We start from the raw sequence: 18,502 nt of genomic DNA on the forward strand, positions 1-18,502 counted from the left end.
TAAGCACTCTAATCCAGCTAGATGGTCGTGCTAGGCACAACCTGTCTCTAGGATGCAGCTACATTCAAAACGCGGTGTTTAGTTAGGGTAAGTCCACCACTGCTCTAATTCCCCAGTGTGTGGGATTTTGTTGAAAGAGCATTTTCTAAGAAGGAAAAGATTTGGACGAAGGCAGGCGATGAGTAAAAAGCTCAGCTCGCGCTACAACCAAAAACTCCCGGCATTTTGGTGACGTGGTGTTGGGGCACGGAAGGTTTCTCTGGGCGCCCTCCCTACACAGGGTGGTGGAAAGAAAAGCTTCCAGAGCAAACCCAGTCGGGCAAAGCCGTAGTAAATCCACCGCCTTTCGAGCCACTCCGGGAGGCCTCCTCAAGGTAGGGTCCTCGGGGAGCTCCAGCCCAACTCCGATCTAACAGACCGCGTTACAAACACCCCACCAGCCCGGGATACAGCTGCTCCCCTGCCCCTCGGCTGCCCCAGACCGTCACCGCCGGCTTCCCACCAGGCTCGGGAGCGCGGCGCCCTCCTCGGCCCCACCCGGGCCCGGCCCGACCCCCCAGCCCCCACGCCCACCCGGGCACCACCTCCCGCAGCCCCGCCCCGCGCCGGCCCCACGTGCAGGGCCCCACCCCGGCGCCCGCGGCCCTTTAAACACCCCCCACCCTACACATCACCGCCGCCCCCCCCCCCCCCCCCGCCACCCGGACGGCAGCCGGAGAGGGACAAAACTCATGGCGTACAGCCAGGCTCCTCCGCGGATCACGTCCCGGGCCGCCCCGCGCGAGGCGCCCTCCACCCGCGGTCGCAGCCCCCTGGCGCCCCCCAGCCCCCAGCGGCCGGGCAGGGGAGTGCGGGGCGGGGCCGGCGGCCGCGCGGGTCTCCGCTGCCGCCGCCGCCGCCGCCGCCTCCGCCTGCCGCTCGGGCCGCCGGCTCGCCCGCCGCTGGGTGCGCTGCACGCGGGGGGCAGCCGCGGTGCAGAGGTTCATGCAGCGGCGGCGGCGGCGGCGGCTGCTGCTGCTGCTGCTGCTGCCGCCGCGGAGGCAGACAGACCGGGCGCTGCCGCCGCCGCCGCCGCCGCCGCCGCCGCCCTCCCCCGGCTCCATGCCGCCGCCGCCGCCGCCGCCGCCGCCTCCTCCTCCTCTCCGGCGAGGGGCGGGGGGCTCCGGCCCCGGGTGGGCACCGCTCCGCGCAGCGCCGCTCCCCCCCCTGCCCTCGGCGGGGGCGCCCGCCGCCTCCTAGGAGCGCACGCTCCGCGCGCCCTGCCGGAGAGAGGGGGCGGGCGTGGGCGGGGGCCGGCGGGCGGGCGTCGGGGCGGCGGGGACCCCGCGCGGCGGCCGGAGGAGGGGGCTTCCCCGGAGGATGCCCGGCGGCGGCTCCCCGCTCCCAGGCGCGAGCTGAGCCGGACCGGGAGCGGGCGGCGCGTCGCCATGCCGGCGTGACGGGCGCCCCCGGCTGCCCGCGCGGGCCCCCGCGCTGCCCCACGCCGCGCCGCGCCGGCGCCGGGCGGCAGGATGGGCTGTATCCAAAGCATCACCTGCAAGGCGCGGATCCGGCGCGAGAACATCGTGGTGTACGATGTGTGCGCCACCATCGACCAGTGCCCCACGCGCATCGAGGAGACCTCGCCCATCGTCCTGCGCTACAAGACCCCCTACTTCAAAGCCTCGGCCCGCGTGGTCATGCCCCCCATCCCCCGCCACGAGACCTGGGTGGTGGGCTGGATCCAGGCGTGCAACCAGATGGAGTTCTTCAACACCTACAGCGACCTGGGCATGTAAGCGACCGGCGGCGCGGTGCCGGAGCCGGGTCCCTGGCCCCGTCTCTCCTCCCCACCCGACCCTCCCGCTCAGCTCCTTCTTAGCGCTCTCCCCATCCTCTTTCTAAACCTTCCTCCCGCCTCCTCTTCCACCTCCCTCCTCCCTGCGCTTTTGTTTCAGTGACAGGGCGGGTGTAGGGAGGCTCCTCGCGAAGGCATTTTCTGGTGGTTTGCTTCTGACTCCCCGTGAACGCGAGGAGGACGGTGCGGGGCGGCGAGAACACGACGAGGAGGGTTCGAGAGACGGGCGTCGGGGTGGCTGGCGAGTGCCCTGGGAGTTTCGGGGCGCCGTCTGGGCTTGGTGGGGGCTTCCCGGGAAGAGTTTGGGGGGACCTGTGGAGAGAGGAGCGGAGTGGAGTGCCGGGGGCGCACGGGCTGTGCCGCGCGTCCTGTGGAAAAGCCCGAGCGGGCTTGGAGGAGAAGGTCCCGGGCGTCCGAGCGGGACTCGCTGGTTCTGCCTTTGGTTCCCTCGATCGTTGGGTTTGAAACCTTGCGCCCCAGTCCGGGGAGCCTGCCGGCGTTAACATTCGGAGCCGCAGACCCGGCCGAGCCGCCTCTCCGGCTCGGCGCCCTCTGGACGAGGTGTGCGGCGGTGAGGAGCACCTTGTGCGAGCAGCCTGGGGCTGGCGTGGCGCGGTGTTTTCCTTGTGCTCCTGCGAAGCGCAGGTCCCTTGGCCGTCCAGGGTCCGTCCTTACTCCACTCACTAACTGCGGCGCTGGAAGGGATTCCCCGGCGCCCACCGGCGAATCCTGCCGGCGAGCTGGGAGCTCTCCAACTTCCTTCAGCAGCGCCGCTCGGTGCGCGCGGGGCTGGGCGGCTACGGGGAGACCCAGCGCCGCGGCCAGGAGCCCACAGCCTGCCCCAGCAGCGCAGGCTGCGGGCCCTCGCGTCCAAGACTTTTTAGTTACTCGGTTTTCTCAACCTCCCTGCCAGCTCCCTTGCAGGAGCAGAGTCTGAGCAGTGGGCGGCTGCAGCGGCTAACGGTTTGGGGGCCTGCCTTCTACCTGTGTTGCGGTGTTGGTCCAGAGCACCCTACCTACCTGCAGGCTGTAGAGAAACCCTTTCCTGGAAATTGGGCCTCGTGCCATTTATCACCCGAAGACTCTAGAACTTCCAAGGTTCATCTCCTGAATGTTGATATGGGGCGAGCGTGTTTCTATTTCGAAAGGTCAAACTATCCTTTCAGTGGCAGGTGGCAGGCTTTTTCTTGCATTCCGAGAGCATGTAAATTAACACTAGTCGTGGGTGCTAAAAGAAATTTTGACAGGTCGTTTTGTTCCCCTCACCTTCGCCTCAAAGAGTTCGAACTTTTCTCTTTAAGCACGGGATCTCAGTGCTGGAGAGAGCTCATTCCTAGTGATGATGGGTGAGAGCCTAGTTTCTTCCTGTAATGCCTCTGCTCGGTGTGTGTTCTTATCTTTCTGGAAGACAGCTGGATGTAAGAAATGGGGGTGGGGGCCATATTATTTTAGGTGGATCATGCCGTTTAAAACCAGACACACCCTCAAAAGGATGATTATATCTGAACACACGGGTCTCTTAAAGTGGCTTTTGTAGAAACTGTTTCCAGCAAAGTCAGAGCAAGCCCCAGACCAAGCAGAGGCTTTCCCTTTTGTCTCCCTGGCCCGGCTCTGATGGCAGTGTGCTCCTTGGCGGGGGTCGGGGCAGGGGGCAGTCACTGCAGTCTGGGGCCTCTGTAGAGGAGGCTGGGAGGGACTGAACAGAAACAGCCTCACTTTTCCCCAGACCGCACAGCCAAACCTCTCTGTTGCTCATATCTCTCGTGAATCAGTATATCAAAAGCCAACAAACAAATAATTTCTTTCCATAAAAGAAAATATATTCTGCCTCAGGAAGAGCCAAGTTGAGCTATAAACAGACATAGTAGTTGAACTTCCTTGGATCAGTGGGAGGGTGTGCCCACCACGGAACCAACTGTGATGGAGATGAGCTGGGGTTGGGTCTGAGGGACACATATTCCCCCGACCTTATCTGACTGAATTCTTGCCTTTGGGGCTTGGGGAAAAGTTTTGCTTTTAAACTGCCGCTATCAGTATTTTAAGATTCTTGGTGGTCATCTTGCTGCAGGGGAGCAGGAGTGTCCCCAAGAAATCATGAAGCCTGTTATTGTAGATCTGTGCCCAGAGTCTACCTGTCTTCGTGGTCGCAGCAATTGCTGTGTGTTTAAGGATACTTTGGAGCCCAGATTTGATTGAACCGATCTCCACAAAATGTTTATGACCTGAAAACTTAGCCAGTGCAGACTTTTTAATGGGACCTCATGTTGCATGAATGTCATCACAGCCTATTAGTTATCTGCTTTAGCCAGTGTCTTGAGTTGGGGGCGGGGGGGGGGGGTGAGCGGAGAACACCGCAGGCTGAATTTTCACCCCTGTGCAATGCTGTTGTTCCATGAAGCATGATATGATCAGAGGGTTTAGCTTAGAAAGCTGCCTTTTCGACATTATAAAAGGGACTGCCAGAGGAAATCCACAATTGAAAATGGCAAGAAACTTCTAGTGACAGGCTTAAAAAGCAAACATGGGCTTTTGTGGTTTAGGGTTTCAGCATTTCCAGGAAGGAGTCGGTTTCTGAAGGAGCATTTGAAATCGTTGATGATACTGATGGCCAGAGCATCGTTTGAACTTGAACACATGTGACTTGGAATGTCCTCCCACGACCACATAGAACCCAGGCTGGGGAATACTTATGTCCCCTATTTATGTCTCCTGGGCCCTGGTGAATGCTGCCGATGCAGCTGCCGATGCAGCCCTGGGGAGACAGCTGCAAGCCTTCCTCTTTTGGGGATGAAAGGCCTCTGGCTTTTCTCAGTCGTCCCCTCAGTAAACAAATATTTACCGAGCGCCTCCCAGGTAAGGGCGCCAAAGGACCAGCAGGCAACTTCACTGTTCCTCAGTAGGAAGGAGTGTTCCCCAGGGTGTCGGAGAAATGCTGGAGACGGGGTTGGGAAAGCAGGCAGCGTGTTCTGGAGGCAGAAGGACTGGAGCTGGATGTGAGGAATGGATCAGGTTCACCTAGATGGGGGGGGGGGGGGTGGTGCTAATTCTTAAGGGGGACGAACAGCAAATACATGGAGTCAGGAAAAAAGAAGTTGTTCTAAGGGGGCATAAGTAGGCTGGGGGAAGGGGAGCTGTCAGGTCGGAGAGCAGTGGGAGACGAGGTCCGAAAGCAGGCTGGGGTCTGTCCGGGAAGGCCTAGAACGGTGTGACCCGGAAGAGAAGGTTGAGGTCAGGTCATCGGAGCCAAGACAGAGTGTCGGGAGGCTCTTCCCACCTCCTTCAGACCATGTGGGAGCTTTCCAAGAGGGACACAAAAATCTTTGTGATGGAACAGCTTTGAATGCTAGAGCGCGGCACCCAAGAGGTTTCCTGAGTGAGGTTTGAACAAAGAATGGGGTTCATGTGTCAAGGACGGACGAGGTGAAGCCGGAGTGTGGGGCGAGAGCCAGCAGCAGCCCTCCCCACTCTCTCGGAGCCCCATGTGAGGCATCTTCCAAGCTGTAAGGGAGCTCTGGTCAGCCCGGGTGAAACTTTTTTAGGAGATCGTAGCTCACTCCTGCCTGTCTCTCTACTCTACTCTTTCTTCAGAGCCAACGTTAATGAGAATTTGACTCCACTAACCCACCTTGGTCGTCTGTTCATTTCGACCCAAGCTGGTTTCTATCCATCGCAGAATCGTTCTTGCTCAGTTTGTGACGTCCGTGTGACCAATCCAGGAGACACCGTTGAGAGACACTTGCTTTTTCAGCAATGACAGCTTCCTCCATCTTGAATCACCCCCATCTTTTAGCTTTATGCCGTTTTTCTAGCTGTTTCTCTGTCTTACTCGAAGTACCGTTCATCAGGACGTTACTCATCTGATCCTCTCCCTGGTAATTTTATCCATCCCAACGGCAGCCTCTGTGTGATACGCAGTCACCTGTGGTATAGGTGTGTGTGTTTATGTAGTTTCCACTCGGCTGTCTCAAAGACATCTCAAATTTAATGGCTCCAAAGTGGACCTCTTTTTTTTTTTTTTTTTTTAATGTTTATTTCTTTTGAGAGAGGGAGACAGAGAATCTCAAGCAGGCTCCACACTCAGCACAGAGCCCAACGTGGGTCTCAATCCCACAATGGCGAGATCACGACCTGAGCCAGTGTCTAGAGTTGGGCGCTCAACCAGCTGAGCCACCCAGGCACCCCCAAACCAGAACTCTTGATTGCCACTATAGCTCCCTCCTCCCCAAATCTGCACCTCCACAGTCTTTCCCCCATCATGGTAAAGACCAGCCCCTGAGCTGCTCAGGCTGAAACGTCTGTGTGTCACCCTAGATATCCTCCCACATGTCCAGTCCATCATCAAACCCTGCTGGTCCCATCTCCGAGATAGCTCTGTAATCCGGCCACCTATCTGCATCCACGCATACCCTCATAGGACAGGTCACCGGCAGCTATCATCTGCTCCAACAGAGGATTTCTAGACAAACTTGCCACCTCCATTCTTGCCCCCACCCCCCACCTCCAGTCTCTTCCCCACCCAGGAGCCAAGTGATACTTTTGAAACGTAAATGTTACCGCTTTCCTGCTTAAACTTTTTTACTGATAAATTCATTGCGGTCGGAATACAGTTTGAATTTGTATCCAAATTCAAGGGACAGCCTCTTCCCTGGTCTCTGAAGGTCTGTCCTCAAGCCGTGTTGGACTGTTTCCATTTCTTCAAAAAACCCAGCTTCACCCCAATTCAGAACTTTGCCTGTGCCGCTCTTGTGTCTGACTTCCTCTGGTTGCTCACCCTTCTCTAGAAGATTCCTACTTCTCAGTCACGTCTAAGCTGGTACCTCCTCAGAAGCCACTCTGATTTCACAGTTTAAATTCAGGTTCTTCTGGTCTCTTTGAGACACTATTCTTTTACTTGTTTCAGTTAGCGAGAATGTAATTGTATACTTATCTAACACCTGACCCTTCTACTGCCTCTTGAAAGTAGATACTGTATCCATTCTCTTCCCGTGAAGAGTGCATAGCTCCTAGCAGATACTCCGTAAACATTTGAAAAAAATAAATGAGCCATTTTTTTCTGACCTCAGTGAGGCTATGTCACCTTCAACAAATCCTGTCTGTCTTCAAAGTCAGCTGTTCATAGTAAACCCAAGGCTAACCCTACCAAGCTCTTGAACTCTAGACATACGTGCCGTCACTTAGCACGGACACAGTTTAATGCCACTTTGCTTTTGTGTCATTTCATCCTGCCTTTGCCCCAGCAGATCCACTGCGTCTCAGAGCAGGGCTTCTGTCTGTCGCTTCCTCTGTCTCTGTGCAGTAATCTGTGCACCACGAGTCACGCTCAGCAAACGCAGAAGCCTCACTTTCCTGTCACCTGTGATAAAGTGGCATCCAGGGCCTGCCCGAGGAGAGGTAACATAGAGACCTTGTCCTAGCACGTCACCTGCATCGCTGACTCGTGGCCTGACTCTCAGGACCTGGGTACTTTAGCATTTAGCGTCATTTCCCCCAAAGCTAGCACGCCCCTTCTTGTTCACAGCTGCGTGCTGCCTGCGTGTGCAGTATGGCTTTGCGGGTGGCTCTCACTGGTCGTAGAGGTGCCTCCTTTAGGCATCTGATAAGTCCCCAGGCCATTGCACCAACAACCATCCCCCATTCCTGTTTCATCACTGGATGGGGGTGGGGGGGGGCATGATCTGGAAGTAGCTGGAACTGCTCCCCACCGGAAATGTTGGGGACTCCCAGTCTAGAGCATCAGATGGGAAACAGGATGCACTTCCCTTCTTAGAGTCCTGAGTGCCCTTGGAGGGGGGGGCGGTGGCCTAACCCTTTGCCTCTAATCTTCCCCATCTGGGAGAAAGGGAGCTGCAGCAGATTAGCAGGCCTTATCAGGAAGCACTAAGCTCACTGGAGATAAAGCACAACCCCGGGGCTGGAGGGAGTGGGAGGAACCAGAGGAGACTTCAGGAAGACGGTTCGAAGGGGACTTAAAAACGTGGCTGGTGGAACCCAGGATGCTAAAATACAACCGGGCACTGGGTAGACGGGACGGCAGGGTGTCAGTGACCTTGCACGGAGCAGCAGAGGCAGATGCTGTCTTTGGGGCCCGGTCTGCAGATGCTTCATGTTCCAGGTTAAGAGAGAAGGGGCGTCTGGGTGGCTCAGTCGGTGAAGCACCCGTCTCTTGGTTTCAGCTCAGGTCATGATCTCACAGTTCGTGAGTTCGAGCCCCACATTGGGGTCCTCTCTACCCCTTCCGCACTCACTCACTCTCTCTCTCTCAAAATAAATAAGTAAACTTTAAAAAAGAGAGAGAGAAAGAAAGAGAGAAGGCTGGCCGCTGCTGTGGCCTAGGGCCTCGCTTCTCCCTCGGCGCTCCTTGAGGAGAGGAACAGGGTTGCCCAAAGGCCCCAAGTAGGTGATTCTGTAGCTTCCTTCTCGTCCAGCCACTTGGGTCACAGATAACAGAGGGCTCCCCTTTCTGACGTGTTCACGCTGAACAGGCCGCAGGAAGTGGCCGTGATTCATAAATGGCTATCACAAGAAAAGAAATGATGTCAAGTTTGCCGTAACAGAGCATTCTGGTGAGCACTCCCAGAGAGGCAGGGCCCATGGAGGGCCGGGGTCCCTGGCAGGGGTCAGGGCCCGCACGGCAACCACAGAGAAGCGCCCACACCGACAATCATGCGCAAGCTGCCCATCTTTCTCACCGGCCCTCCCCTCTCACCGAGGCGCCCTGGAGGTTTTGCCAAGGGTTGTAGACGGAGGGGCCGGTGTGTTGAGGTGGGAGAACCATTCCCATCAGGGAAAGCCTCCTGAGTCTGGGAGATGCTGCTACTGAAGGGCCACGAGGGGAGGGCCACGAAGGCAGGGGACAAGATGACACGGAAGGTCTCTGCGCCGAGTGCTTTCCACACACGGCCTCTGGGAATCTCAGCAGCCAGGGAGGTGCTTCTGTGGCCGGGAGGGTCAGTAGCGGGCCCAGGGCCTCAGGGGCAAACGGCCCCGCCAGGAGGCCGGGCTGGGGCTCCCATCAGCCCATCACTGTGTCTGGTCCACGGCCTTAACTCCTAGGAAGGAGGTGCTCTGAACTGGCTCTGCGGAATATTGCTGTCCCCCGACGGTTCGCTGGTCTTTGCTGAAGCGGACCTAGTTGTAGTGTCTGCTCGGATCTGTCTTATTTCCTCACTCCTCAGGAAACGGAGAAAGTTGTCCTGAGGTCATGGATGTGGGCGTCTCAGAGCTCCCACTGAGGGCAGACGTTAGCAGGATCTTTGGGGCGAGGGGTGCAGAGAAGGCAGGGAACCAGCTCTGTCCTCGCCCAGAATCTCGTTCCCTGGGAACAAGGGGACGCCTCCTTGCCTCACAGGGATCCCACGCCGGCCAGTGTGGGCTGCAGGTTTTAGGCCCATGCCTCCTCCAGTAGCTTCCTTGAGGGTCCGTGTCAGCCCTCATGGGCAGCATGACAGTCACCCAGACCCCTCAGTTAGCTGGACTTCAGAGTCTGTTCGTCCCTCAGGCTCTCCAGACAGTTGGTGTCTGGATGGACAACCAAGAACAGAAGGCAGATCACTTGTGGTGGTGGAAGGACCCTGGGCTTGCACATCAGCTCAGCGGACATACTCCTTGCACTGTCACTCCTTTCCCAGCCCATGCTGTTCCAGCTCAGGAAGGAGCTGCGGACTTTCCAGCCCCAGGTGGGCAGATGAGGACCAATACCTGAAGTGATTTGCACCCAGATGACGGCTGATGTGTCCGCTATCGTTCATGTACTTGGTTCTTTCCATACAGACAGGTCCTGTCTCTATAAAAAGGAGACTTCACACAGGCACCCTGACAATGATCACAGACACGTTGAGGACAACCGTTATTCCCATTTTAGATGAGTAAGCAGAGACCCGAAGAAAGAGACTATGAAGTGTGCTCAAGGTCACCCTGGCAGGCACTGGTTGGGTCAGGCCTGGTGCCCAGGCCTCCCAACTCCTGCCCTAGAGCCTTTGTGTGCCAAGTGCACAGTCAGCCAGCCCTGGACAGGAGCCGGGGACAAGAGAAGTCATCCTGAGAGCTGCACACACTCAGCACCCCTGGGTCAGTCAGCATTTGTGGCCTGTGAAGACCAGAGAGGGGCAGAGAGGAACATCAAAATGCATTCAGCAAAAGCAAAGAGAAATTTTCAGGCTGTCAGATTAAAGTGAAATAAATAAGACCTTGGCGTCTGATGGCACCCCAGCGGGGTCTCTGTGACAGGCCTGCCTCAGAAAGCCTCTGGCTGGCCTCCTCTCTTGGGGCCTGACCTTTCCAAGCTGGCTTTGGGCCCGCATCAGGCCCGGGCGCTCCGAGGCTGTCAGAGGTCTGGCTAATGGGAAGCGATAAACCGGTCAGCATCCTCGCTCAGCAGGCCCTGCGGCATCTTGAAGAGGCAGGCAGGCTGAGGAGATCGGGGCTTCTGGGCATGAGGGGTGGCCTCGACAGGCTTTGGCAAGTTGGAAACGGCCAGAAACGGGCCAATGAGATGTTGCTTTGCTCTAGAAATGGGAGTAGGGGGCCGGGGTCAGGGGCTGGGGTATGTGGGGACTGAAAGGCATGAAGGGGACTTAGATGGGCTAGTTGTGGGGGAGCAGGGTGCCACCCTCTTGTCCTCCTACTAAGAGCCCCCCGCTGAGCCTCCAACCTCAGGGGGTGGCCTCCACACCTACGGCTGACTCAATCCAAGACCAATTTTTTTTTTTTTTCCAGTGACTCAAATAATGGAGAATCTGTTTCAAACCTTCCTGAATAAGCTTCCCAATTTTTAAGAAAGATAAGAAATTTGTGGGGCGCCTTAGTGGCTCAGTCGGTTAAGCGTCCAACTTCGGCTCAGGTCATGACCTCGCGGTTCATGGGTTCGAGCCCCACGTCGGGCTCTGTGCTGACAGCTCAGAGCCTGGAGCCTGCTTCGGATTCTGTGTCTCCCTCTCTCTCTGCCCCTCCCCCGCTCACGCTCTGCCTCTAAATAAATAAACGGACAAACATTAAAAATAGGGGCGCCTGGGTGGCTCAGTCGGTTAAGCGTCCGACTTCGGGTCAGGTCATGATCTCGCGGTCCATGAGTTCGAGCCCCGCGTCGGGCTCTGTGCTGACAGCTCAGAGCCTGGAGCCTGTTTCAGATTCTGTGTCTCCCTCTCTCTCTGACCCTCCCCCGTTCATGCTCTGTCTCTCCCTGTCTCAAAAATAAATAAACGTTAAAAAATAAATAAATAAATAAATAAATAAATAAATAAATAAATAAATCTGTGCCATAAAACTAAACCCACACTCCCAAGATTTCTTCGTGGCCTTTGATGCTGGGGAGGCTGTCTTATGCTGGGCCACACGTGCACTTCAAGGAAGGGGTGGGTATTGGCCTATTCTGTTGTCTGTCTGCCCTTGAGGCCATAAGCAGCTTACTCAACTCGATGATAGTCAGCCATTTGTTGAACATGCGTCTAGTGCTAAATGCCTCATGTGCCCTTCTGCGAAGTAGGGCCGTTCCTTTCCCCATAGTAGAGGTGAAGAAACTGAGGCGCGAAGGGGTTGAGTAACTTGCCTGGCATTGCCCAGCTAATTAGAGACAGAGCCAGGATTGGAAGCCAGACTTCCAGAGACTCTGTGATGTTACAAGCCTCATTAAGGGTTGAGTGAATGAATGAACAAACGAGGAAATACAGGGTGTTCAGGAGATGGCCTGAGTGCTTGCTTTTGTCCTTACTGAGCAGACCCGGGGAACAAAGGGTTTAATCAAATTGGAAATCACCGGCCTCCTCGCCTCCCAGCTGGTTTGCTCAGCTGGTCGTGACATGACGTTAATGAGACCGGGGTCTTGGGGTCGGACCCAGGGGACCCTCTTGGCACCCGAGTCAGTGTTCTTTACCCTTCCGGCTACCAGTCACAGCAGAATCTAAAGAGAAACACCCAGAAAAAGGCAGGTAGTGGGTCAGCAGAATCATCTGTGAGTCACGGAGTGTTAGGGCAGCATGGGAGCTCATCTGGCCCACCTGCTCATCTTACAGACAGGGACACCAAAGCCCAGAGAGGGGCCGTGACACAGCCAGTGAGTGGCACCACCAGGCCTCAGACCCACGTCCTTCCGACTCCCTGCAGCCCTAGTCTGTAAAGTAGTAATTGGGTCACCACGTCTGATTTTTTCATCCCTGCCCCCACCACCCTGCACGCCGTTTGCTGAAGGTCCAGGTTTCTGGACAGAGATGGCCACCCGCCCAAGAGAGGAAGCCACACAGAGGACAGGAAGAACCCGGCCCTCGGCAGCACAGAGGGGAGCTCGGATCAGCCCAAGGGATGTCTACACAGCTGCCAGGAACAGAGAGACCAGCCTATTCCCAGTGTCCACAGACAGTGATTAGCTAGCAAGAAAGGAGAGGGTCTCCCCAGAGAGGCGCATCACAGATGGCAGGAAATGGGAGGGTTTGGCAGCCCACGGTGGGGGGGGGGGGGGCAGGGGGAGGGATGTATGGAGAAATTGGGATTCTGCCTGGGTGCCCAGCAGCCCAGAATCCCTCTCCCCCACCTCGTACTCCCCTCCCACCCAGGTGCTGATGCTGTACGTGGGCCCCCTGGCTCGCTGCCCACACACAGGCAGGGTGGCTTCAGGGCCCCTGGCAGCTCCAGAAGAAACAAGATCCAAGTGGTGTCAAAGATGACAGATTGTGAGGGGCCAGGGGCCCTCCCCTGATAGCAGGGCTCAGCTGGGAGGCCCCCATGGAGCAGAACAGATGGGGAGAGTCTGAGAGGGATATCCTAGCAGCCTGGAGACTCTGTTTCTGTTGTGGCTTTTAGTTGGGTTTCTCTCCATTTTTTTTTGGGGGGGAGGGGGTCTTATTTTTTGTTAACTTGAGGCACTTTAGCAGGGGGCATGATCGAAGTGGGCTGTCTGTTCACTGCAAAGAAGGGATGGGTGGACGGGAACAGAAACGAGCCAGTCAGGGCCAACACACCGTTTGCCCGTTGTGGGATTTAAGGAGGGTCTAGAGGAAGGACTGCAGAGGGGGCCGTGTGTGCCTCTCAGCAGCCTGTCACTTCTGCCCGTCTGGTGACTCCAAAACTGTGTCTTTGTACCACTCCAGGCTGCCCGTCAGTCGTGATGACTAGAAAGTCAGAGCAATGTCACGTGGTCTGTCCCCCTCTTACATGGTCCTGTTCCAGCCTGGGCCTCCCTCTCAAAACTTGGCACTAGAACCTACCTCTGGACCTCCCTGGAGGAGGACACCCCTTCAGATCTCCTGGCCTAGTTGGGCCCCTCGGCAGTGTCCCCTTGGCCCGCGGGGCCTTTTCAAGTCCCTGTCCACCACGTGCAGCATCTCTTGAGTCTGTGTCGACATTTCCCTGCCTGGTTTCTGGCCCTCTGCTTTATCTCGGGTCAGTCTCTCTTACTCTGTCAAGCCGCTGGGCCTTAGCCAGATGCCTGCCCCAGCCCCGTGTCCTCCTGGGTCCTCCCTGTCGGGCTCCCTCTTTCCATCTGAGGTGGGAGGGAGAAATGCAGAGGGGGTCCTGGCCGGAGGAGCAATGCTGTCCTTTGCCCCAAAAGCCCGTGAGCCACCCTGTCCTCCTCATACCCTCTAAACCTGCACTGGGTACCGTCCTCTCGTGGTGGGGGCGGGGAGGATTTCAAAAGCCATGGAAAGAGCTTTATTTTTTTTAAGTTTATTTATTTAGTTAGAGCGAGAGCGAGCACAGGAGGGGCAGAGACAGAGAATAATCCCATGCAGATCCTGCTCTGTCAGTGCAGAGCCTGATGTGAGGATTGAACTCATGAACTGTGAGATCATGACCCGAGCCATAATCAAGAATTGGACGCATAACCGACTGAGCCACCCAGGTGCCCCCATGGAAAGTTCTTTATAAGGAAAATTGTTTGGGACTGAAAGGGGCAACCAAACTAGAGTTCTGGAAGACTGGCAAGGCAGCTGAAACTCAGACAAGACCAGAGGACTGGGGACATCCCCAGAATGGGTGGGGCTGGGAGGGGGCCGGTCCACTCACAGAAGTCTGTACCAGAGGGATAGGGTATGAAAGAAGTTTGAGAACATGGTTCACTGCCCTTGTCCTCTTGGTGACCATCAGAAAGGCCTGGGTGTCAAGAGCAGACCCTGAGATGTGGGAAAGAGGACAGTTGATGAGGTGTGGATGGGGCCCAGGGAAGCCACAGTCAGCCTGGTTCCTGCCCAGCAAGGCTGGACAAACTCTTGACCTTCTGTCCTGCCCTGCCTGCTGGGTGTGAACTTGGGAGACCCGGGCAGGGCTGGTGCTGATCTCACTCCCGCCCCAAAGCCAAGAACAGCTACCCTTGGTCTTCTTTGCTGAAAAGCCCCTAGGGTAACAGTCTCTGGTCAGGTAGCTGAGCTGAGTGGCCCCAACTAAGGGGTGCCAGAGACAGAAGGGAGGGTTGGGGCCGGGAACCCCGAGGTGGCCCCTCTGCGGCCAAGGTGGCGTCCTCCTGCTCCGGCCACTGTCTCATCTTCTCTCAGGTGTCTCTGAGAGAGGTCACCTTTTCCGAGCCCGAGTCCCACAGGGAATCTCACCACCTGGGTGTACCTGTGGGGTCCCTTAATCACTATTGAAAAGACTTTTCAGAGGTGGAATTATTGCATAATTAGACAAAAGGTTGGACCTGAAGGTTGCCTGAAAGGGGTCACTGTGCAGATTTGGAGCTAAAAGGGCCCCTTTCTCCTGCAGGAACTCCCAGGCCCTTGGCGTAGCATGGAAGAGGGGAGAGGTGGCTCTGTCTACCTGGTAAGGTTTTTGCGGAAACCTTATCTGTCAGCCTTTAACCTCCAGATCTGTGCATACTTTTCCATTAAGCAGCCAATTCTCTTTTAGCCACATGGCTGAGGGTGGCGTGCATCCAGGACTCGAAGTCGGGGCGCCTGGGCGCAGCAGCCCCCGCTGGGGGTTGTTTGTGAACACTTGGGGCTTCAGGTGGTTTTTTCTCTACTCACATGGTGCCACGGTTTCTGCGGCTTGTGTCGGTGACGACAGACAGGATGGAGGAGTCCTAGGCCAGGTACCCCCACAACTGGACGAACAGCCACCACTGAGCCAAGAAGAGTAGAGATGCTTCTGGGTCAGCAGATAGGTGTGTTTAGCTTTGCTGCAGGGGAGAAATCCATCCTTACTTGAATGCCGAGAGTGGTTTTTCTAAGATTTACCCTCAGCGTCTGGTGCTTCTTGAAATGTCTGGGCAATCAGAATTAGGATCTAGAGTTTCACTGTCGTATTTATGACTTGCCACAAAAAAGGAAAAACATTTCGGAATGGGTTTAATGCTATTCCAAAAGAGCAAAGACATTGAGAAAAAAGTTCCATTAGAAACCTCTCTGGTTAAAGGGAAGTGGAGCAGCTAGAGAGACAGAAGCGGGTAGATGGCGAGGCTGCCTTCACGGGGACGGGTCAAGGGCTAAGTATATCCAGAGTCCAAGAACACAGACTATTTACAGGCTAGCATCAAACTCTTGAGCTGTTATGGCTCTCCCTCCAATCGTTTCTAGTCTCCAGGATTCAATTTCTTCTGTGATGCCTCCCCTGTCAGTCAACATTTTGATCCGTGCATGCATGACCCAGGACGGAACTGGGATGGAGCTCCCTGGCCTGTAGCTCCTTGGTGACAATCAACTTCTGTACAAGCTCAGAACGTTGGTTCTGGGTCCCTCCATCCAACTTCTGGTTAGTCACTATTTATGTCCATACGGCCCAACTTGTTACTTGTGTTGTGCAAACGTTCTGTGTTCTTGCCAAGCTTTATCTGCTTGATCTATTAGTTAGTGAGAAGGTCTGTTGAAATTTCTCTCCATGCCGGGGTGTTCATCACTCTTCCTGCAGGGTTCTCGAGTTTGCTTTATACATTTTGGGGCTGAGCCTGCTTGCTTCTTTGGTTTCGCTTCCTCTTCATTTTTGACCTCTGGGGAACGTGTTTTTGCAAGCTCAACTGTGGATCCCATAAGAGATTTGTAACGGAGGGTCTTCCAAGATATTTATTTCACTACATTATGATTTCCTTACTAGGTTCTTCTGTTCCTTAACTGTAAAGCAAAAGTAAGGCAAGAAGTAAGCTTTTTGTGGCTACCTTTTCTGGTTGGAAGGAATACCTTTCAGAGCAAGCTGCTTGTCCAGGCGAGGCCCTTTGGTAAAAAGAACTGAGGTTTCTCAGCAGCCCACCATTGGGGGTGGAGAGAGGAGCCAAGGCACTGGGAGGGTCTTGGATTGGGGGGGGGGGGTCTGGGAAGACCCCTGCCATGCACTGGACACAGCCGACTGAGGCGTGCTGTTGTCTCGGTGACTCCGTTTCTCTGCTTTGTTGTCAGTGCTCTCTGGTCAACGACTATGGCATTTGTCCCCATCTGTGCACACCTCAGGGCCCCAGCTCTTCCTGGACAAGCCAGGATGTTCTGGAGAGGAGAGCTGCATTCCTAGGAAGCCTCGAGGCCCTGCCTGAGCACAGCCACCCTCCGTGTCTCTCTGTAGCATCAGAGACTCAGAAGGAGTTGGCTCCAGATTTCCCCGCTCTTCTTCCCTGGGCTGACCCCTGAGGCTCATTTTGCGCTGGCATTTGGCTTTTGGCAGGTGGTGAGCTGGTTTGCCTCCTTCTCTTCCAGATGGCTCCGAGAAGGACCGACAGGAGGAGGAAGGGGGCGGGGAGACAAAGCTGTCTGCTGTTTGGCAGGCGGAACCAGGGACCCCAGAGAGGGCACACACACACACACACACACACACACACGCACGCCCAGCATTGCCCTGGCACTCCTCGGGCTGACTCTCTCCACATGTGGGGATGGGGGTGGGGACGCCCTGCGTCGAGCTACCCTGGGGTGTGCAGATCTCAAGGTAGTCAGAGTCACGTAAAACTCGAATCTGGTGACAAAAGGCGAGGCTGGAGCTTCCGCATTTACAAAAGCGCCTTTCTGTAGTTACTTCTGCTGAGGCTCCGATTCATTCTTCGAGGCGGTGGTGTTGTCCACATGACGCCGGAGAAAACCAAGGCTCGGGAAGCTTAAGCGATTTGGCAGGTTTACACGGTTAGGAAGTGGCCACGCTTGCCATCTGATTCCAGATTGATTGCTCCCTTTAGGTAGCTGATGCCAGAAAAGAGGGACGCAATGGAACTTTAGACGCCGAAAAGACCACGGAGCCCCCCAACCCGACGGCTTTGCTTTGCAGGTTAAGCAACGACACAGATGTGAAAGGAGGTGAAGGGAACTGTCCAAGGTCATACCAACAGCTAAGCGGCAGACCAGCTGAGATCCCCCAGGATTGAGTTTATTTTAAAATATGTCTGGGTTTTTAATAACAATTCAGTGAGTTTAATTTTTTTATACAAGTTTATCACTTCTCTGAGAAACACACTGTATAATGCAGTAACGGTCTGCAGGAATGACCTCGCCTGGACAGGCGCTTTATTGGGGGCACAGGGTCTCTGCTGTCAGCTGGCCTCCCTGGCTCCGAGGGGCAGAATGACTTATCTCCTCCCTCACGTCCATGTAGTGCCTGTCAGAGATCTGGGCTCTACTTCACTCAGGTGACTGTCAGGTAAGTCCCTTCCTAACCCACGTAGTCAACAGTGATTCACTGATTCATCACCCGATAGGCACAGGACGATCATGAGATACCAGATGTTTTACCAAAATGTACCTCATTAATATTGGTTTAAATTCCTATTGTCTACGGCCGCCTGGGTGGTTCATTAGGTTGAGCATCCGACTCCTGATTTTGGCTTGGGTCACAGTCCCACGGTTCATGAGATCAAGCCTGGCATCGGGCTCTGTGCTGACAGCACAACACAGAGCCTGCTTGTGATTCTCTCTCTCTCTCTCTCTCTCTCTCTCTCTCTCTCTCTCTCTCTCTGTCTCTCTGTGCTTTCCCCACTTGTGTGTGCTCTCTCTTTCTCTCTCTCAAAGAAATAAACTTTAGAAAAAGTCTTTTTAAATAAATAAATAGGGGCCCCTAGGTGGCTCAGTCAGTTAAGCATCTCACTTCAGCTCAGGTCATGGTCTCACTGTTGGTGGGTTCGAGCCCCACGCCGGGCTCTGTGCTGACAGCTCAGAGCCTGGAGCCTGCTTCTGGTTCTGTATCTCCCTCTCTCTCTGCCCCTCCCGCACTTGCACTCTGTCTCTCTCTGTCTCTTGAAAATAAATAAATATTTTTAAAAAGTTGTTAAATAAATAAGTAAATAAATAAATTCATATTCTCTCTATTGCACACATAAGGAAACTGAGGCCCTTCAGAGATCATGTGATTTGCCCAACCTTGCAGTGCTAGAACCAGAATCGAAGAGCAGGTTCAAAGGACTCCTGGGCTCTGCTCCTGACCACAGAGATCAGTGCAGCATTTCTCGTACTGTTGCTTCACCTACAAGAGAAAAGTTAACCTTACGATTCCAAGCAGGGCTGGAGAAGGCTGGGAACAGCAAGTAATGTGAACACCCATTGACAGGACTATTGCACACACTCTTACAAGCTGTAAGTACAGGAGAGGTATTTCAGGATTCTTCTGAGGGCCAACACAACACTCTTTAAAAAAAAAAAAAAAAAGATACAAAGGTTTGTGCTCTTTGTGTTACCAGCTCTTTAGACCCCTCATGGCTTTACTTGCATTCAGGTGAGGTCTCCATGCGGCAGAATTGGGTGGAGCTAGAGATTCCTTGTCGTTGGTGTCCTTGTT

General features: G+C 55.2%; 1 protein-coding gene across 1 annotated transcript in view; it reads left to right on the plus strand.

Moving 5' to 3' along the window:
* The first annotated feature begins 1,511 nt into the window (after positions 1 to 1,511).
* Positions 1,512 to 18,502, plus strand: part of FAM78B (family with sequence similarity 78 member B) — a 79,845-nt gene continuing 62,854 nt past the window's right edge. The window contains exon 1 of the mRNA XM_042925948.1: positions 1,512 to 1,774. Coding sequence (XP_042781882.1) covers positions 1,512 to 1,774 — 263 coding nt within the window. The remainder of the gene's footprint in view (positions 1,775 to 18,502) is intronic.

This window comes from Panthera leo, chromosome F3 (assembly GCF_018350215.1).
Source record: "Panthera leo isolate Ple1 chromosome F3, P.leo_Ple1_pat1.1, whole genome shotgun sequence".
Taxonomy (NCBI): Eukaryota; Metazoa; Chordata; class Mammalia; order Carnivora; family Felidae; genus Panthera; species Panthera leo.